General features: G+C 40.0%; 1 protein-coding gene across 6 annotated transcripts in view; it reads left to right on the top strand.

Annotated features, from left to right (window-relative positions):
- Positions 1-16,586, top strand: part of EEFSEC (eukaryotic elongation factor, selenocysteine-tRNA specific) — a 126,354-nt gene that overhangs the window by 1,632 nt on the left and 108,136 nt on the right. Inside the window, exon 1 of one of the 6 annotated variants that reach the window (XM_068201936.1) lies at positions 2,246-2,269. The exons of 1 other annotated variant lie outside the window; for it this stretch is intronic. Coding sequence is in view for 3 of the 5 variants with exons in the window: in XM_068201929.1 (XP_068058030.1) it covers positions 2,876-3,146 (271 nt within the window). In the remaining 2 variants the exon portion in view is untranslated. Of the gene's footprint in view, positions 1-2,245; positions 2,270-2,828; positions 3,147-3,879; positions 4,019-4,885; positions 5,071-8,629; positions 8,773-16,586 lie in introns of those variants that run through there. 4 more of the 6 variants (XM_068201929.1, XM_068201930.1, XM_068201931.1 and 1 more) reach the window with 4 other exon arrangements.

Here is a 16,586-nt window from a genome sequence, read left to right as displayed (position 1 = left end):
TGAATGACCTTTACATTTTTACCCTATCCCAAAAGCCTGACTTCCTGCCCTTTCTCCCATGAGTCCATAAACTTTAGCATTAAAGTGAACATGTTTTAAGGAAGGAATTCCATACAGGAGAGAACAACTGGGATGGAGAATGGTTTATTTGGGGGAAAACAGCTAAATGCTAAAATTTTTGGGAGGGATATCTGGAAAAATCTGGAGAAGTTGGGATTCCCTCATTTTGCCAGGTTCCCCTCTCCCTCTTAGTAACACCAAGACCTTCGTGTAGGGGTAGGGAGTGGTGGGGATAGTGGTCATATTCTTGTTTTGTTCCCTGCAAAAGACGCTGATTATTTTTCTACTCTTCAAAGGAATAGGAACAATGTGTCCTACTGAATGCCACACCTTAATTTCCAAAATCATAATTAATTCTAAAACTTTGTAAGCTAACAGAATGGACCTTTTTAAATGCTGAATAAAAGTGATTATGTCTGTCTTTATCATATTTCTTCTTTGATATTGGTGATTGAAGTTATTCATTTCACAGGTACTATGTGCACTCTAATATTTCCTCAAGTGATATGTGGTAAAATCAGACCCACAGGCTTTAAAACCCTGGAGACAGAGGTATGATCTCAGTGGTAACAACAAAAGTGTAGGCACGGAGTTTTTTTCTTTCCCTCTACAGAAGATCAACTGCTTCCCTATCTAGAAAGTTGCAATTCTTTTCTGGTCTAAAGGGATAAAATTAAACCTCCATTTCTACTCCTCCTTCTTGCAGGTCACTCAGGAGTAGAAGAAGGGCCAATATTGTTATGTGAGGAGTGGAACAAAATCCATTTTCCTGTGGATTTTTATCTTCCTTCCTTAGCTATCCTTAACAGAAAGAATTATATTTTTTTTCATCCTACAAGTTCTACCCAGTATCCCTCTAAATTGTGGCTGAGCAAAATGCATCTCTTTGTTAAGCTGGCAGACCAAAATGGATCTCAGGTGAGCCCTGCTGTGGCCGCTTACACTGTGAGTATTGAAACAGGACCTCCTTGACCTCATTGCCAGTTTTCTCAAGAGTTGTAGAAAGTTTTAGACCTTTCTACATTGTCAAGGCTTGTTGAAAAATAGCTGTTATTTTAGAAGCCTTGGGAGGACTTCTGGATACTACCTTTTCTGGTTGAGAATCAGACCTTTTCGCACCTCTTCCTTCTGAACTCATCTAATAATGCTAAAAGAAAAGAATTAATGGGTAGCTTATACGATACAGGGATATCTGTGTGGATTCTGACTTTTTAGGGCCTTATGGGAATTGATGTAAAATTTCCCTTCCCTTTGCAAGTGCATATTGATGTAACATATTCAGCACAAGGAAGTGTATATGAGCCTTATGATTTAACAGGAAACTATTCAAAGCCTGGGAACTTGGTCTGAAAAGCAACATTATGCTTAATTTGGCTCCCATGATGGAGATTCCATCAGGCTGAACTATTCTGCTCAAGAAGCTGATTAGCTAGGCTAGCTCAGTATTCCTTGTGGGTTCATGTCTTTCCTTCAGGGAGACAGTTGTCTCTCAAATAGCACTGAGTGCTAGGATGAAATGCAGGTTTTTTTCCTCTTTTTCATTTGAGTCATCAATTCTGTCATCTTGACTTCCATATGTTTGGGAAGGGAGAGTAATTTGCATCCAGCTTTAAACCAAACTCTTTTATATTGAAAGTGTTGGTTTATAAAGCAAATTTCTTTATAGGAAAAAGCCTGGAGTTTGGAGTCAAAGCCTAAAAAACGCCAAATCCATGATGCTGACAGTAGCCTTAGGCAAATAATTTTACACTTCTGGCTTATTCATTAGTTATTCAAATGTGAATGTTATTGCTATGAGCAATATGTATTACTGCACGGAGTGAGCAGAAAAGCAACTGCACTGCTCTCAAAGAGGAAAAAAAAAGCAGAATATAGAACAAGTCTAGTCTACTTTGACAGCTGTGGGAAGTCCATGACACAGTCTTGGTTTCTTGGCTTGTAAAGAGCTGTAATCATTTGGAGAGGTACTTTGGGCTCCTAAGTCACTCTTGAAATGCCGAGCACACGTGTTAAGCTTTATCCTGTAGAGCATTTCTCTCCCTGGGTAATCAGTAAAGCCAAGTGACTTAAATCAGTGAAGCAATCCTGTCCTTAGCCTCTGAAATGCCCTCAGGCCTCTCCGATGTTCATCTGCTTGTCTGGTTTGGTGGTGGTTACCTGGAGATCTGTTCACCACTGTTAATCATCTTGGATTCTTAATTCATTAAGGATATGGTTTTAAAGCAGCATTTTACCTAACTTAAATATCCCTTTACAGGAAAATGAATTACGCAAGTCTAGAATTTATTAAGTGTGAGGAGATCCAAACGTGACCTGCTTTTTCAAGTGTGTTTCCGATGTCCATGTGACTTTGAAATCAAACCTGGTCACCGCAGTTCCAGCAGCAGCGGGGTTTGCCTGGGGGCAGAGTGGAGGGGATGATGTGACAGTGAGCGTGTTTAAGCAGCCCAGCAGTTTCATTAGCGTGGGCGAGGTGCGAGCGAAGGTGGGAGGCTCAGGGTAAATACCGTGCCCCCTGCCCGGGGCCGCTGGCTGCCAGCCCTCCCTCAGGCCCAGCTGACGGCCATGTGGCCATTAAGGTACCCTGCTGCAATTGCCCCTCCTTGCAGGGGGTGCCCGGTGCGGGCAGAGAGCTGAGCTGGGTGTGTGCTGGGCCGCTGGTCCTCGTCCCCTGGCGGAGCGGACGAACGGCGCCGGTCCCGAGCAGCCCGGTCCTCGCCCTGCGCACCGGCCCCCGGCGGGCGGAACGGCGGCGCCGGGGCCCGCGTTGCCACAGGGGCGCTGTAGGGACGGACCGGGCGGGTGCAGCGCCGCCATGGCCGCCCGCGTCCTGAACGTGAACGTGGGAGTGCTGGGCCACATCGACAGCGGGAAGACGGCGCTGGCGCGGGCGCTCAGCACCACCGGCTCCACCGCCGCCTTCGACCGGGCGCCGCAGAGCCGCGCGCGGGGCATCACGCTGGACCTGGGCTTCTCCTGCCTGCGCACCGCGCTGCCGCCGCAGCTGGGCCCGGGGCCCGGCGAGCTGCAGCTCACGCTGGTGGACTGCCCGGGGCACGCCTCCCTCATCCGCACCATCATCGGCGGTAAGGGGGGGCGCAGGGAGGGCCGCCCCGGCCCGCCCCGGTGGCTGTCGTGCCTCCCGGGGCGCTCCGGGCCCCGCTGCGGGGCTGCGCCCGCCCGTGTCCGCGGTGGCAGCGGCGCCGCTGGCAGTCGGGGTCTGCGGCCGTGCCCAAACCGAGCGGACGGGGGGAGTCAGGTTCTTCTCGGACCTGTGACTTTGCTACGCTTGCTCGTAGTTGAGCTTTAAAAAAACCCTGTGCTCGTAGGAAAGCACATGTGAGGTGTTGGAGTGCTGTTTGGATGGTCAGGTGTGCTCAGGCTTCTTACACTTACTAGAAAAAAAAAGTTTTATTTATTGTGTACGAAAGCCTTATGATGGCATCGAGCTGCCCTATAAATCGCTGTTTTGTTGCCTGTTAAAGCAGTCAGAGTTTGATAGTGTCTGTAGCTGAGAGCTGTGATGTAGTTGCTGGACATGCCCATGTTGTCTTGGAGGGCTAGGGAGTTGTAACATGATACTTTTAGGCTCAGAAGTAATCTTGTGGATTTTGGTAACTCTTCATTTTAGTCTTCCTAGATTATGTCAGAAGGTTAATTTGGTTTGCAGTAGGACTCATTTTAAATGAGTTCACCTTGTTCTGTCTAGAGAGTGTGAAGAGGTGGTCGGTGCTTGACTCAGGCTAGGATGGAGTCCCGGCTGCAGGAGTGTAAAGCAGTCACAGGTGGTTGTAGCTGTGGGGATCAGCCTGCAAGCTCAGTTCCTCTGCCAGTGTCTCTTTAATGACAACTTGGGGGTAGTTTTGTAGGACAGTGTTTCTTGGCTAGACCGAGCTTCAGGCTGAGTTACTTGTCACGATGTGGGAATTGAGCCCCCTTTTGAGCAATCGTGCTGTCTGTAAGTTGCGTTAGTGGTAACGGTGTTGTATTGTTTGCACTTCTTGTGGGTAGGATAATAAATATTGACTTATTTGTCAGTTTCGGCAGCAGTAAAACGGTCTGTTTCAGCAATGTGTGCTCCGCCGCTCTCGGGGAGGAGTGGCCGTGTGCTTAATTCCAGAAACCTGCGGTTTTGTAGTAACGTCTTGTATTTGACAATCCCTTATTATTCTTTCGTAATTGTAAGCACCTGATTATCTTGTAAAAAGCAAAGTTGACTTTGGCAGATGTTTCTTGGATGTACTGAAGAGTCACTTGTAGTCAGACATTCCTTTCTGCCTGAAGCAACTAATCTGAATGGTGTGAACTTTCTCATGGAAGAGACATGGGAAAACTTAGACATAAGCTTTAACCAGTTTTGTTTTTCAGTAACTTTAACACTTATTTGGGGTGGTTGTTTGATATACAGATTTCTCACTGCTTTCTGTTATTTTTATGAAGCTCTTGAAAGTATTTAGTCACAGCTGTCCACATCAGCTGAATAAGTTATTCAGATTTGCTTATTGATAGGCTGTGCAGGGAGAAAGAATGCATGGATGAGATGATGATGGTTTTCTTCCCAGCAAAAATCATTGTTTACAGATGGTAATTGAGACACATAAGCACATCAAACTTGCTTAGTTCCAGTTATACCAGGTTATGTATTTTACTGAAGTAGAACAGTTGATTAGTGTGACTTACTGCAATTCTGTGTGTTAAGAAAGGGTTGTAGAGAAAATGCAGTATTGTGTTAATAGTTTAAATAACTAGGAACTTCAGTTTTCTTCTTGATAACATAGATGTATCTTGATAGTGCATGCTTTTTTGATTTTTTTTTTTTTTTTACTGCCAGGTTTGAAAGGTGAAACCTTGATGATAAAACCTGATCTGTGCCTGTGGGACTATTTAGGTGCTTACAGGTTTGGTGAAACTCAAACTGAAGTGTAGCATGTCTTGTGTAACAGGATACACTCTTTGGTGTTCATGTGTGTTTCAATAATGCCAGCTTTTTCATCACTTCAGCAATGGAAAGTGAGTCCTCAAAGATAATGGTACTTGAAAAATTTAGATTATTTTCATCTACTTCCTTGTTATTATGCATTAAGGGTTCACCATTCCAAACATTTTCTCTGCAACCAAGAATGCCACTACCCTTTTCTTTTTGATGGAATCTGTGGTTTCCCTGTTACTGCATGTTTTCTCTATGTGTGGTTTTTCATGAAGACATAAGTGCAAAGTACTTTATCTTCCTGTGTTTATTCTGCCCCTCAGATTTCCCATACCTCTTTAAAATATTGCTGTTCTGAATTCACATTCTGGGGTAGCTACAGGTGGAAGTTGATCTGCAGAAAAACTAGAATGCCAGTGGGCAAGGGAGCTGGATGTGAGGATTTGGAAGGTGGAGTGACAGCAGAGATGAGAGGGCTGCTTCAGAACTCTGTTAGTCATATGCATGCAGGGTTTGCAGGAGAAGCTGCTGCTGAGAAAATGTTGTTGCATCTTCTTGTTGTTTGCAGTTCTCTTTTTTCACTGAAGGTGGGATAAACTAGTTGGCTTCCCCTTGAGTGATTCCAGCTCATGGAAACACCGTGTGCTGTGGCAGGGTAGCACCAGCATTGTTCACTCAGGGCTCCCATGAGGTGAGGAGCTCAAGGGTTTCCTTCTGAGGAGTCACTTTCTGCCTCTTCTCTTCCAAAGTGCCATTTTCACCAGTGGTGTCCCAGATTATCTCTCTTCTGTAACTGTCATCATTTCTGTGCTCCCAGAGTGCTCCAAGAGTTAATTCCTTTGCTGTACAAAGCTGATAAATCTGCTCACAGGTTAAATGTTACTATTTACCACTCTTTAACATTCTTCTGTATGTAGCTAATTCCTGAAGTGGATTTTTTCATGTCAGAATCTAGTACTGCATTTTTGTCATGCTATGCCAGGTAGTGCTTGACCTTGTGAGTACTTCTCAGTCACTCACAAGATGCTTGTTCAGACACAATACCTTAGGATTAAATGAATGCAGAATATTTGAGCAGTAACCAACTGGAATGAAAAATGGAAGTCATATTTCATTCTGTGTGGCTACATTTTTCTTGCAAAGCTTGTCCTTGAAAACAAAACATATCAAATGTTAAATCAAAAGTGTTTTGTTTTGTTTTTTTTTTTTTTTTAACCTGCATGCTGAGAATGGGAAATATTGCAGACAGTTTCACTCAAGATGTTTTGTTTAAGTTTTAGATGGAAGGTGATAGTCAAGGTTGGAATGGAATAAGTAATAGTCACTTGGTGTACTTCATCGTGCCTCTCACTTGTATTCAAGCCATGCTGGTTTATATTTTTCTAAGGCTCTTGTGAGTCTGTGGCAGGAAGGCATTAAGTTATTGTGGGTAGCATTAAGTAAGGAAGGCATTAAGTTGTTGTGGGTAGCTGTATGGCTTGGACTGTGCTATATATTTGTCTTACTCTTTCAAACAATAAAAACAGAACTCTGTTTTAAAACACAATGTCAGACTTTTCCTGTGCTTTAGCAGAATTTTGTCTCAAGCAAGGCAAGAAAACCAATATTTGGAACCATTTGTGTCTGACTTGTGCCAAGCAGTAAGAAGCACCCAGATCAGCCTTGCGCTTTGGTTTGTGCACTGAAGGAATGACTGCAAGATGCAGGACTGTTATTTTTGTCACAACCGCATTCTTCTGTTGCTGTAGAGATTTAGGATGGTATTTTTGGTAGAATTTCATACTGAGATGGGGTAGTTTGTCACAGCACTATGGGGTTTTTTAAGCTTCTGTTCTTCTGTTAATGTTTGGCTCCTCATCTTCCACAAAGCTAATGTCATTGAAATAAAATAGGAGTTGCTTTTACATTTGTTTGTCACAGACCTGTGCACCAGTAGGGTCTGGAATAGTTTCTCAAATGAGTTCAGCAGGAAGGGATGCCTGCAGAGAGGTTAGACAAGTTAATCTGCCAGACAAAATTCAATCCTCATATTTCATTTTAAGACCACTTTGCGTAGCAAAGTAGTTTAAGCAGTAGCAGATTTTTTCCTTGCTGATGGTTAATTTCATGCCCTACAAAGGGTCAGCACACTAATATAGGAGAACATGATTACCTCATCCCAACTTCCCCCACACAAGCAGCCAAGGGATACCGAGTGTTTGCTTTAGGTGAGCTGTTGTTGGATGCCCTTTATCTGTTTGATTTTGAGATGGGTCCTCAAAACAACTTCTAAATCAGAAAATTGTCTTTTTTTTTTTTTTCTATGAAGTTCAAAGGACTAAATATCCTTATAGGGTTTTAATTGGAAAGCTACTGCTTGACCCTGGTTGTTTAAACCTGGGCTGGGGGGAACTCTGACAAACTTGTAGTTTTGTAATCCTCATGCCTGTCTGAACCTTTGACCTTTTTACTTTATAACTAGAACTTCATTGTCACCATTTGTCCCTGCAGTTCCTTTCAAAGCAGACTGCCTTGCAAGTGTCTGTTTCCACTTTGCTGCTGTGTTCAGCTAAGGAAGGGTATTAATTCATACCTGATACATTGGAAGGGCCAAGACTTTTGAACTTCCACTAGAGCTCGGAGAGGGGGAAATGAGCATAGCAAAAGCATGTCTTGCTGATGCAAATGAGTACAACGAAAACAGGCTTGGGAGATCAAGGGGAATGTGGTCTTGCTACCAGCATTCAAATTCAGTGAGATGCAGATTATTTGTAAGATTAACATATCACAAAAAATCCCCACCTTTTATCACAGATTAGCTGTTTTGCTGAGTTTATTATAAGCTTTTAAGAGGATTTGTAAAGTCGGGGTTACCTTTGTGTTACTGCAATGAAAACACACTTCTGTCAGTGTGAGCTTTTGTTTGTTGAGATCTTTGTGAAGATGTGACAATTCTTGGGTTTTTTTTCTATTCTAGGTGAGCGAGCAAGTAGTTTTATAGTTGTAGGTGTATATGTGGATGACTTGCTGTGAGTACAGATGTTGAATGAAGGGAAACATCTGGAGGGAAAGAGTGCCTTGTATTTAGTGGATTTCATTCTATTCAGAGAGGAGTCACCAGAGAGCCTTGAGATCTTTGGCTGCCAGTTGGAAGTAAGAGTAACATAATGAACCCTGTTCTGGTGGGGAAAAAAGTAAAATTAACATGCAACTCTTGTGTAGTGTAATTCCTATCAGCAAATCTTGATTTTGTGCTTGATGTTATGGAAGTACTTGTTAAGGGACTTCAGCTAGCACTAGTGGGAATGTTTTCTAAAACCTATTAGAGTCTTTGTGTTCGTGGTACTTGTGAATTGCTGACACTGCTTTGTATTAAAATTTCAAATAAACTTTATTTCTGTAAATGAAATTGAAAGAGTGTCTTTTTTTTTAGTCACTGTAACTTGGCTGGTGCCAGATACTTGTCTGACAACACGAAGGTGTATTTTTATTGACATTTTAAAATGAAAGCCACATTTTTTTTTAATTAAGGAGCTATGCATGAAGAAAGGCAACCAGTATAAAAACTTTGTTGCGTGGCTCCACAGCCCTTGAAATGGAACTTTGTCTCCTGGATGTTGCAGTGCACAAGAGGGCAGTGTTTGCTTACATTGTAGGATCTTAGGGATAAGTACTCGGGGTAACAGGTCAGCCTGGGGGGAGTGACCTCACTGTGAATCGAAACAGAATTAAGTAGATGATTTGGAACACAACTCTGGGTTAATTTTCTCATTCTTAAAGAAAACATCCTCTGTGTTTTAAGGAAGGTTAGTCTTATTTCATCTACAATTTGGGTTGTGCTTTTTATACCTTAAGCAATAAAAGTGTGTGGGGTGTTGTCTTGCACATGACATGAGACACAGGTAACAGGTGAGAAAAAGCAACTGGTTTGATGTGGGAACCATGGAATTTAGTGTGCACAAGTCTTTTATTTCCTCCCTCATTTCCCCATGTCTTTTATTAACTGGGTAAAAGGAAGCTAGTTGTACTAAATCTGTTCTGAACCACTACTGTGTGAAATAGGATTAGTTGTGTGATATTGGGTAGAATGAACTTGGGGGGGTTTATCAGGGTTCTTTAAAATAGGGGTCTTGTGGAGTTTTTGTCTATGTCATAACTGTAATAGTTGTAACTTTCTATGTATTGCATTGCCTCTTGTTTTTGTGGGTTTTGTGAGTGATGTGACAGTGAGACTGCTGCTGTTATTTCTGTTCTATGCCCTTTTCTGCAATTTTGACTTGAAGCTGATTTCACTGTAAAAGTTACATGTTCAACAACTTCTTAAACTTATACAACAACTCTTAGGCAATATTAGAGACTGAAGCAGGAGGAGTGTTCTGTTCATTTTCTGTCAAGTAGTTTCTAAGGAGCAAGAGACCCATTGTCTCCTGATATCAAAAGTTATAGTGAATAATCACATTCTCTTCTGCTTCTTCTTAGAATCCTGTCAGAAGTGTACTGGTCTCTGTGTGTGGTTTAAAAAATAAAAGTAATTGTGTATTTCTTTTTGGAAGATGTGCTTTATAATGGAATTCTCAATCTAAAGTGTAGATTTTAACCAGGAGTGGTTTTATTGAAACTTGTTTGAATAGGAAATTGTCCCTTGGTAATAAGTAGCAGTTTTTCTACGAAGCTTCTGAGTGGTTGTGTTTGTTTGCTTGGACACAACAAAACTGTGCTATTTGATACTTTGCTATTTCACACAAAACCATGACAGCCTCTAGGAAAACTTAATAACCAAGTGCTGTAATTATGCTTTTCAAGTCTGCTTGATAATTTTTTCCTATTGGTTTAACACCAGAATTTCTTTGTTCCAGGATACTGTGTGCAAGCATTCATCAAATAACCACTTTTCACTTTTGCTTCATGTTTATTCTTGCTTTAAATTATTTGTAAGCTGTTGGGAAGAGCAGGAAAGCTTTGTTAATTTTTAGGTGCTTTAAAATATTAGCTGATGTAGTGAAGTATTATAAATAACTGCATAAAATCTAGAACAACTTACTGTAAAATATGGAGCATATTTGTAGTTAAAATTACCCTTGTCAAAGTAAATTTAAAGCACATTTTTCAAAGTAGCCTTGTTGCTGATGATGCATATGCTTGCTTCCCAACTAGTACAATTGAGCAGCTCAGTGATCTGCTAATTGACAAACCAGCCTTATAAGATTCTACTGTATTGGTTCTGCATCTTGATTTAGAAGTTGTCTTCAATTCGTAGATGCTAGATATAAGCAGAATATGTTTCTTATGTATAAACCCATCTTTAATAGCTGGTTAGCTGGATGGAGCCATGAACTGAATTTCCTTAATATATTTGTTTTGGGGGTTTTGTACTTGAAATAATACATGTTTTTGTATGGCTGTTGTAAAGTACTGTTTATGAAAACCCCTAGAAAAACAAAATGTGGATGGAAGAATGGAGGTTATAATTGTAAAGCAGACATGCAGCAGATCTCACTAAGTGAGCAAACCAAACCTGTACACTGTCATTGCTAAGGTCTGTTAAGTGTAATAAAGAGCTGTTTTTCCTTGTGGCAGTGAGTTGTTTTCTGTCTGGGAACCCTAAGGTTGGCCTGGCAAGCTGAAGGGCAAGGACAGCTGTTTTGCAGTGGTCGTTTCCAGCTGGATTCTTGAACAGGTTGTGTTCTGTGGGTCACAGCTCATCATGGGGTAAAACTGAGTTTAAATTACCCTTGTGAGTTTCAGCAAAGAGCCTCGAACAGCTCGAAGGATAGCTGGGATTGCAGAGGTACTGTGCCTTCTGTGAGAAAATATTCCTTGTGAAATTCAGATTAGGTAGCTGTTCTGAAGTGCTTCCTTTAAACAATTTGCTTCTAGAAAGTGGCGCAGGCTAAGTAAATACCAATAATTCTTATTTCCTATCTCCTTATCACTTATTTTACCAAAGTGTTCTCGTGAGCTTTATCTGATCTCTTCAAGTGAACATGAAATGCTTAGTGTTGGCTTCCAAATTGAATGAAAATCTCAGTTTCGAATTTAGGCTGATTAATCCTACATTAGATTGTAATTATCAGCATTACCAACTCTAAGGGTAGTTGGGACCAGACAAACAATAGTAAATATATATTTGTTTAATGCAACAGCAGAAGGAATTGGTGGATAGTAGAAGAAGAGGAAATGGAATACACAGTGTACCTTAAATAAAAATGAAGAAATTGTATTCAGGAGTGTCATGGAGGTAAAGAATGATAAGGGGGAATAAAAATTGAGATTTGAATTTTGAGATTTATATTGATCTGGGTAAAAATCCAGACTCCCTCACCTCAGGCTCTAGAGAAGAGATGATTTGTTTGGGCTTACGGTTTTGTTCAGAAATTCCTTTCTTGCTTCATGTTATAGAAGGGATGATGATGACTCTTTTGTCCACTGCAAATCTGGTTCTTTTCTGCAGTACTGGAAAAATGAATTTATTATTTTTGCCTGTAGCACTTTCTTGTCCTTTGGACTTAGGTTTTCCTTTGTTTTCTGTCTTATTTGGGATGCAAGATATAATTGGCATATGAGAATAAGCTGGTATTCTTGGATCTCAGGAGCTCTTTTTAGTTGTGAAACTTTGCCTTAATTTTTTTTTGGCCAAGTTTTACCTGTCTTGTTTCCATTCAATACATTGTAGAGCAGGTGAACATACTTTAGATATGATTCTCCTGTATATGTAAAATTTGAAATGGTCTTGAAGGACCTGTTGAGTAAAAAAAAGCTATAGAAGTGTTTTGAGAATTCTTGATGGAACTATCATATTAATAAGGTCAGGCATAGGAAATGTGGGGTTTTTTTGTCATAGGTGTTTATTTATGCTTAAATTTACTTCTCTTATATTAAAAACTAGCCTTCCAGCAGTATTGCTTTGGGGAAGAAAGCTTTCCAAAGTATGCAAAAACTGCATTTCAGAGAGAAAAACAAAATTGTAGCTTTCTTTTTTAGGATCAAGAAGAGGGGGAGGGAAAATGGTTTCCTTGTATTTGACTGTGCTGTTGGATGGGAGACAAAGCTCAGTCTCTCTTGCTGAGTAATGTCATCATCAAGGCATTTTTTTCTCCCACAGAGCAGTTTTGTCTCCATTGAGACCCCCACAGCCATTGGCAAGACCATGGCCTGAGATTAAATCTCACGCTTGGGTGAAATTCTAATGACTGTAATTGTTTCCTCTTTTTAAGTCTGTGGTCCCTTCATCAAAGAGTGGTGTGGAAATTATGCATTTATGCTGTAAAAAGAGAGGTCACGATTACCTGAACCTGTGGTTGACTTGGGGGGATTCTGTGTCGTGTTCTGGCAGTGGTTATCCACGCTGACATTGCAGTGTGTGAAATGATTTCAAGAGTGGCTGAGAGTGCAGAGAGCTGGTGTGGCACAGCTCGGTCCTCGCTGGCTCTGGGCTGTCCCTGTCAGGTGAGCGCGGCAGCGGCAGCAGCTCTGGTGTGTTGGTCACCGGCTGGGACAGGAGGGAAGAAGCAGTACATGTGGGCTGAGGGAGTTTCTGTGAATGATCCCCTGCACAGGGCTTGGGACTCACCAGCAAGTGTTGGTGTTAACCCTCACAGTGCTTACTGGAGGTGCTCAGCAGCTTGAAGGACAGCACCAGTGTGGTGGGGCTGGTTGTGGAGGAGCCCAATGTACGTGTGAGTGTGGATATGCAAAGAATTGCAGATAGCTTTGTAGAGATAGATTGCCCCATGCTGTAAAAATTGGAGTGTACCTGTGCAGCAGTGTTGCTGTGTGATGGAAACATTCACGTAAGTATTTTGTGTTCTTTGGCTTTAGGGTGCAGTTCTATATGTACATAATTTTGGGACTGTGCTGTCCCCTAACTCTGAAGATTGATGAAAAAAATGAGCTGTGTGTTAAGTAGAAAACATTTTGAGCTTTTACTCAATTACAATTCAGGAACTATCCTTTAAAAGCATCAAAAGAACTGACTAAGAGACTTTCCATCAGAGAATAAGGAAAATGGTTCAGATAGTACCTAATTTTAGGTGTCTAATGTTGCATTTAAAGACTAAAGGAATCCCAAAACCTCATCATTCTTAAAAGCATTCAGCATTAGAATCTTTCCCTGATCTCTGAAATGATGAGTATTCAGTTTAGGGTATTAAAAAGTTTATCAACAAGAAGCCACCACATGTCAGCAGTACTGGTCACCTGAGGGACTACCTTTGGGCATTTGACTCTGGCCTCTCTCTGGATATATTATAGCTTCAAATCATATGATAATATTCCTAATTTTAAAAACTCCTTAAAGCCTGAAAAACAAGTTTTTACATTGAAATTACATCTGTTTGTTTATATATGTATAAATAAAGGACATAATAAAACCATTGAAATAATATTTAATATTTATTCTTCTGTATGGCAAAAAATTCCAAAGTCACAGGTCAGGCACCCCTGATAAGTTTTTTTAAGGAAGTAATTTTGTTCTTTGGATTTGCTTGCTATTTGGTAGGTTTTCACCTTGTGGGAGGGACCATCATGAGTGTTTTCTTCTCTGAGTGTATATTTCACCTGACTATCAGCTGAGATTCTCCTATTATTTGAAGTGTTGTGATAAAGTTGTGGTGCCCATGTGTTTGTAGTTGAGCTCTCCATTTATTCTCTGGTGTGTGTTGCCATATTCAGCAATGGTGGCTTTTCCTGCCTAAAACTGGTGTTGAACTGAAGTCTCTTGTGAGAAGAGATTCACCCATCTGTGGTGCTGCATAGTGCTTTTAGGGGCAATACAAAAAAAAAGTGTATTTGGTTAAATTGAACTGTACCAAACTTGTGCAAAGAAAATACTTTTCTGGTTAAGGGAACAAAAGAATTTGAACTGATGCTAAATTCTATTAAAAAAAAAAAAAAGTGACTGAAAATTTAGTCTTTACAGAAAGTTTGTTTCAGGTGTTTTCATTACTGAAATTTGTTCACTAACAAATCACGTGGAGGCAGGTGTTTGGGAGTTCTTTCATTTTCATTGTATGTCCCTAAATGTGCTTTTAATTAATTTTTAACTTTATATACAGTATAATATAGTTGATTATTCTACTAATGTCCAGCACCGCTTAATGTGGTTGAATGTGGGTTTTTTTGTTGTAATTTAAAGCCAAACAAATCAAAGTGAAGATAAATTTAGCTGTTTCTTTACTTACCCTGCACCAAGAAACCAGTGAGTACTAAACTTACTATGTAAAAGAATACTGTTTTTTTTAAGACTTGCTGTCAAATTGATGCATTAGATGAAAGTTATTTTGGTCACTGTACTTGTTACTTTTTCCTTTGCATTGTAAAGATATTTATTTTTGTCTCATTAAGAAAATGATGGAGTGTAGCTAGGAAAAGGATAGATCACATAGAAAGTGATGTCAGGTTTATGGAATTTCTTATTATGTTCTTGATATAATTGAGTCAATCCTAGGTAAAACCAGAAATTACTAAAGTGAAATTTAAATTATTTGACAGTATCCTTTCAAGGCTTGTATACAGTTTTAAATTTTTTGCAGTAACTTATGAGCTCTTGTAAAAACAATTGGAACAAAATAAGTACAAGAATGTTTGAGGAGAAGCTGTCTAATATTTATTTTAGTAGCATATGATAGTTTCCCTTTCTTTTGGAGAGCTAACAATTTTGTAGCATCTCAAGTGTACCTGTATTAACTGTTGTTTTTGGATGCTGAAAATTTTCAGGATGACATGATGAAATCATCAAAATACACTCATTTTGGGGCTGTTGTTATTCTATTTAGAAGCTTTATGTTAAAGAGTTGTAATTTTGTCCCGGTTCCTCTTTATGCACTGTTTGTTCAGAAACAGAATAAATAAGTTCTGTGAATGAAAAATCTGTTTCTGCTAAGGGGAAGCTAAAGTGGAGTTTTTGTTCTCTAACAATAACAAATTAATTTCTGGGTCAGAAGCATTGTACAGTAGAGATGCAGTAAAAACAGCCAAGGTGAGCTCAGCTGCAAGAAGCTGGTTAGGAGAACTTATTGTAAGAGTAGAGCTGTGTGGTTAAGTTGTGATGGAAATTTGGAATGCTTGGGCATAGTCTATAGGTGGCAATTGTGACTTTGTAATAGGTCAGCAAAATATCAAGCCAGTTTTTCAAAATTAAATATGTTTTAGAATATATGTTTTTCTGCTAAGTGGTAATGATCATTGTAAAATACTTTAAATGCATGAGTTGTAATCTGTCTTTCTATTTCTGTTACCTCTGAGCACCCAAAAAAATTGAGTTTTAATGACCAAGGCTGTGTTCTTTCTTGATGATTTCAGCATTTCATTAAGGAGTGATTAGTACTCTTCAATTATGCATTCATTTACCTTAGTGATGCATTTACAGTTAGAGATAGTGTTGGTTTATTGAATTTGGCTGATGTTGAGCACTTTAATCAGATTTTTTTTCTTGCCATATAAGAACCGAAAGAAAGCAGTAGAGAGGCATTTACAGCCTTGGCATAATTTTAAATTATAGTCTTACCTGATTTTTATGGGAAAAAAAAAACAGGAAAAAATGAGGTGTGGTTCTTTTGTGGTTTTTTGTTTTTGTTGCTGTTGTTTTCTCTTTTTTTTTTCCACAGCTTTGGACTTTTAGAATTCTTTTCTGATGTCCATCTCCATAGGCTTTGTCAGCAGAACACCAGTGGTTCATGGTGTGCCTCTTTTAGGTACAGGGAAATGAGCTCAGTGGCAGGCTGGTGTGGAAGCTTGTATTTAGAACAGATTTTCTCTATGTTCATAAGCTCGTAGTTCTAGAAATGAATTAAAAAGATCTAAGTGGTGTCAAGGAAGAAGGAAAAGAGGAGGGACAATGTGAAGTGGGATTAAAAACCAATTTCTTGATGTTTATATGGTGTCCTTGCCTGTATGAGTAAGAGGGAGAAGAAAAGGATTTTGATACTTTTACAAACTGCCCTTGCTTGTTTTGTATCATAACCGGGGTTAAGCTTAGGTGGGCACTGTTGGACTGAAGGTTACAGTGATTCGTGGCAAGAGTTGGGTTGCTGATAACACAGGTTGCTTCACTTCTGTTGGTTTCATGTTTTCTGTTTCCATGTTTTAAAGTCTGATGGCTTTGCTTTCAGATTTAAGTGTCCAAGCCCAAGTTCCAGTTTATTCACACAGCTGCAGGGAAATAGGCTTCTCTGCCTGCTCAGTGCTGCTGCAGAGGGAAGAGATTGATGCTGCTCTCTTGGGACTGAAAACTTCAAAGCTTTCATTTTGCTGGTAAAGCCCTTCCTAAAACTTGTGTACTTTGAGATGTTGTGATTCAATTTTCCATGGACCAACAGAATCTAGGTCCTGGAGAGAGGCAAATCTTCTCATTGTACATTGAATTCTTGTTTTTCTGAGTAACAGAAAACATTAGGTATGTTTAAAACATGGTCACTACAGATGAGAAAACTGTTTTAAAAACTTTTTTCCTGAATGCTTGTGGTGTCTCACGTCTCTCTCCAGCCCCAAGAAGTGACACCTGATTTTAACAGGACTCTAGAAGTAAAAAGCATATAAACAGATGCTGTTATTACTTCATTAAGCGAGGAAAAAAATTAAATATCCATTTCTATGATTATTTGATTTTTTTTCTTCTATGTAC

This window comes from Anomalospiza imberbis, chromosome 11 (assembly GCF_031753505.1).
Source record: "Anomalospiza imberbis isolate Cuckoo-Finch-1a 21T00152 chromosome 11, ASM3175350v1, whole genome shotgun sequence".
In the NCBI taxonomy this organism is placed as follows: domain Eukaryota; kingdom Metazoa; phylum Chordata; class Aves; order Passeriformes; family Viduidae; genus Anomalospiza; species Anomalospiza imberbis.
Note: the sequence above shows the minus strand (reverse complement) of the source record. Positions and strands in the feature narration are given on the sequence as shown.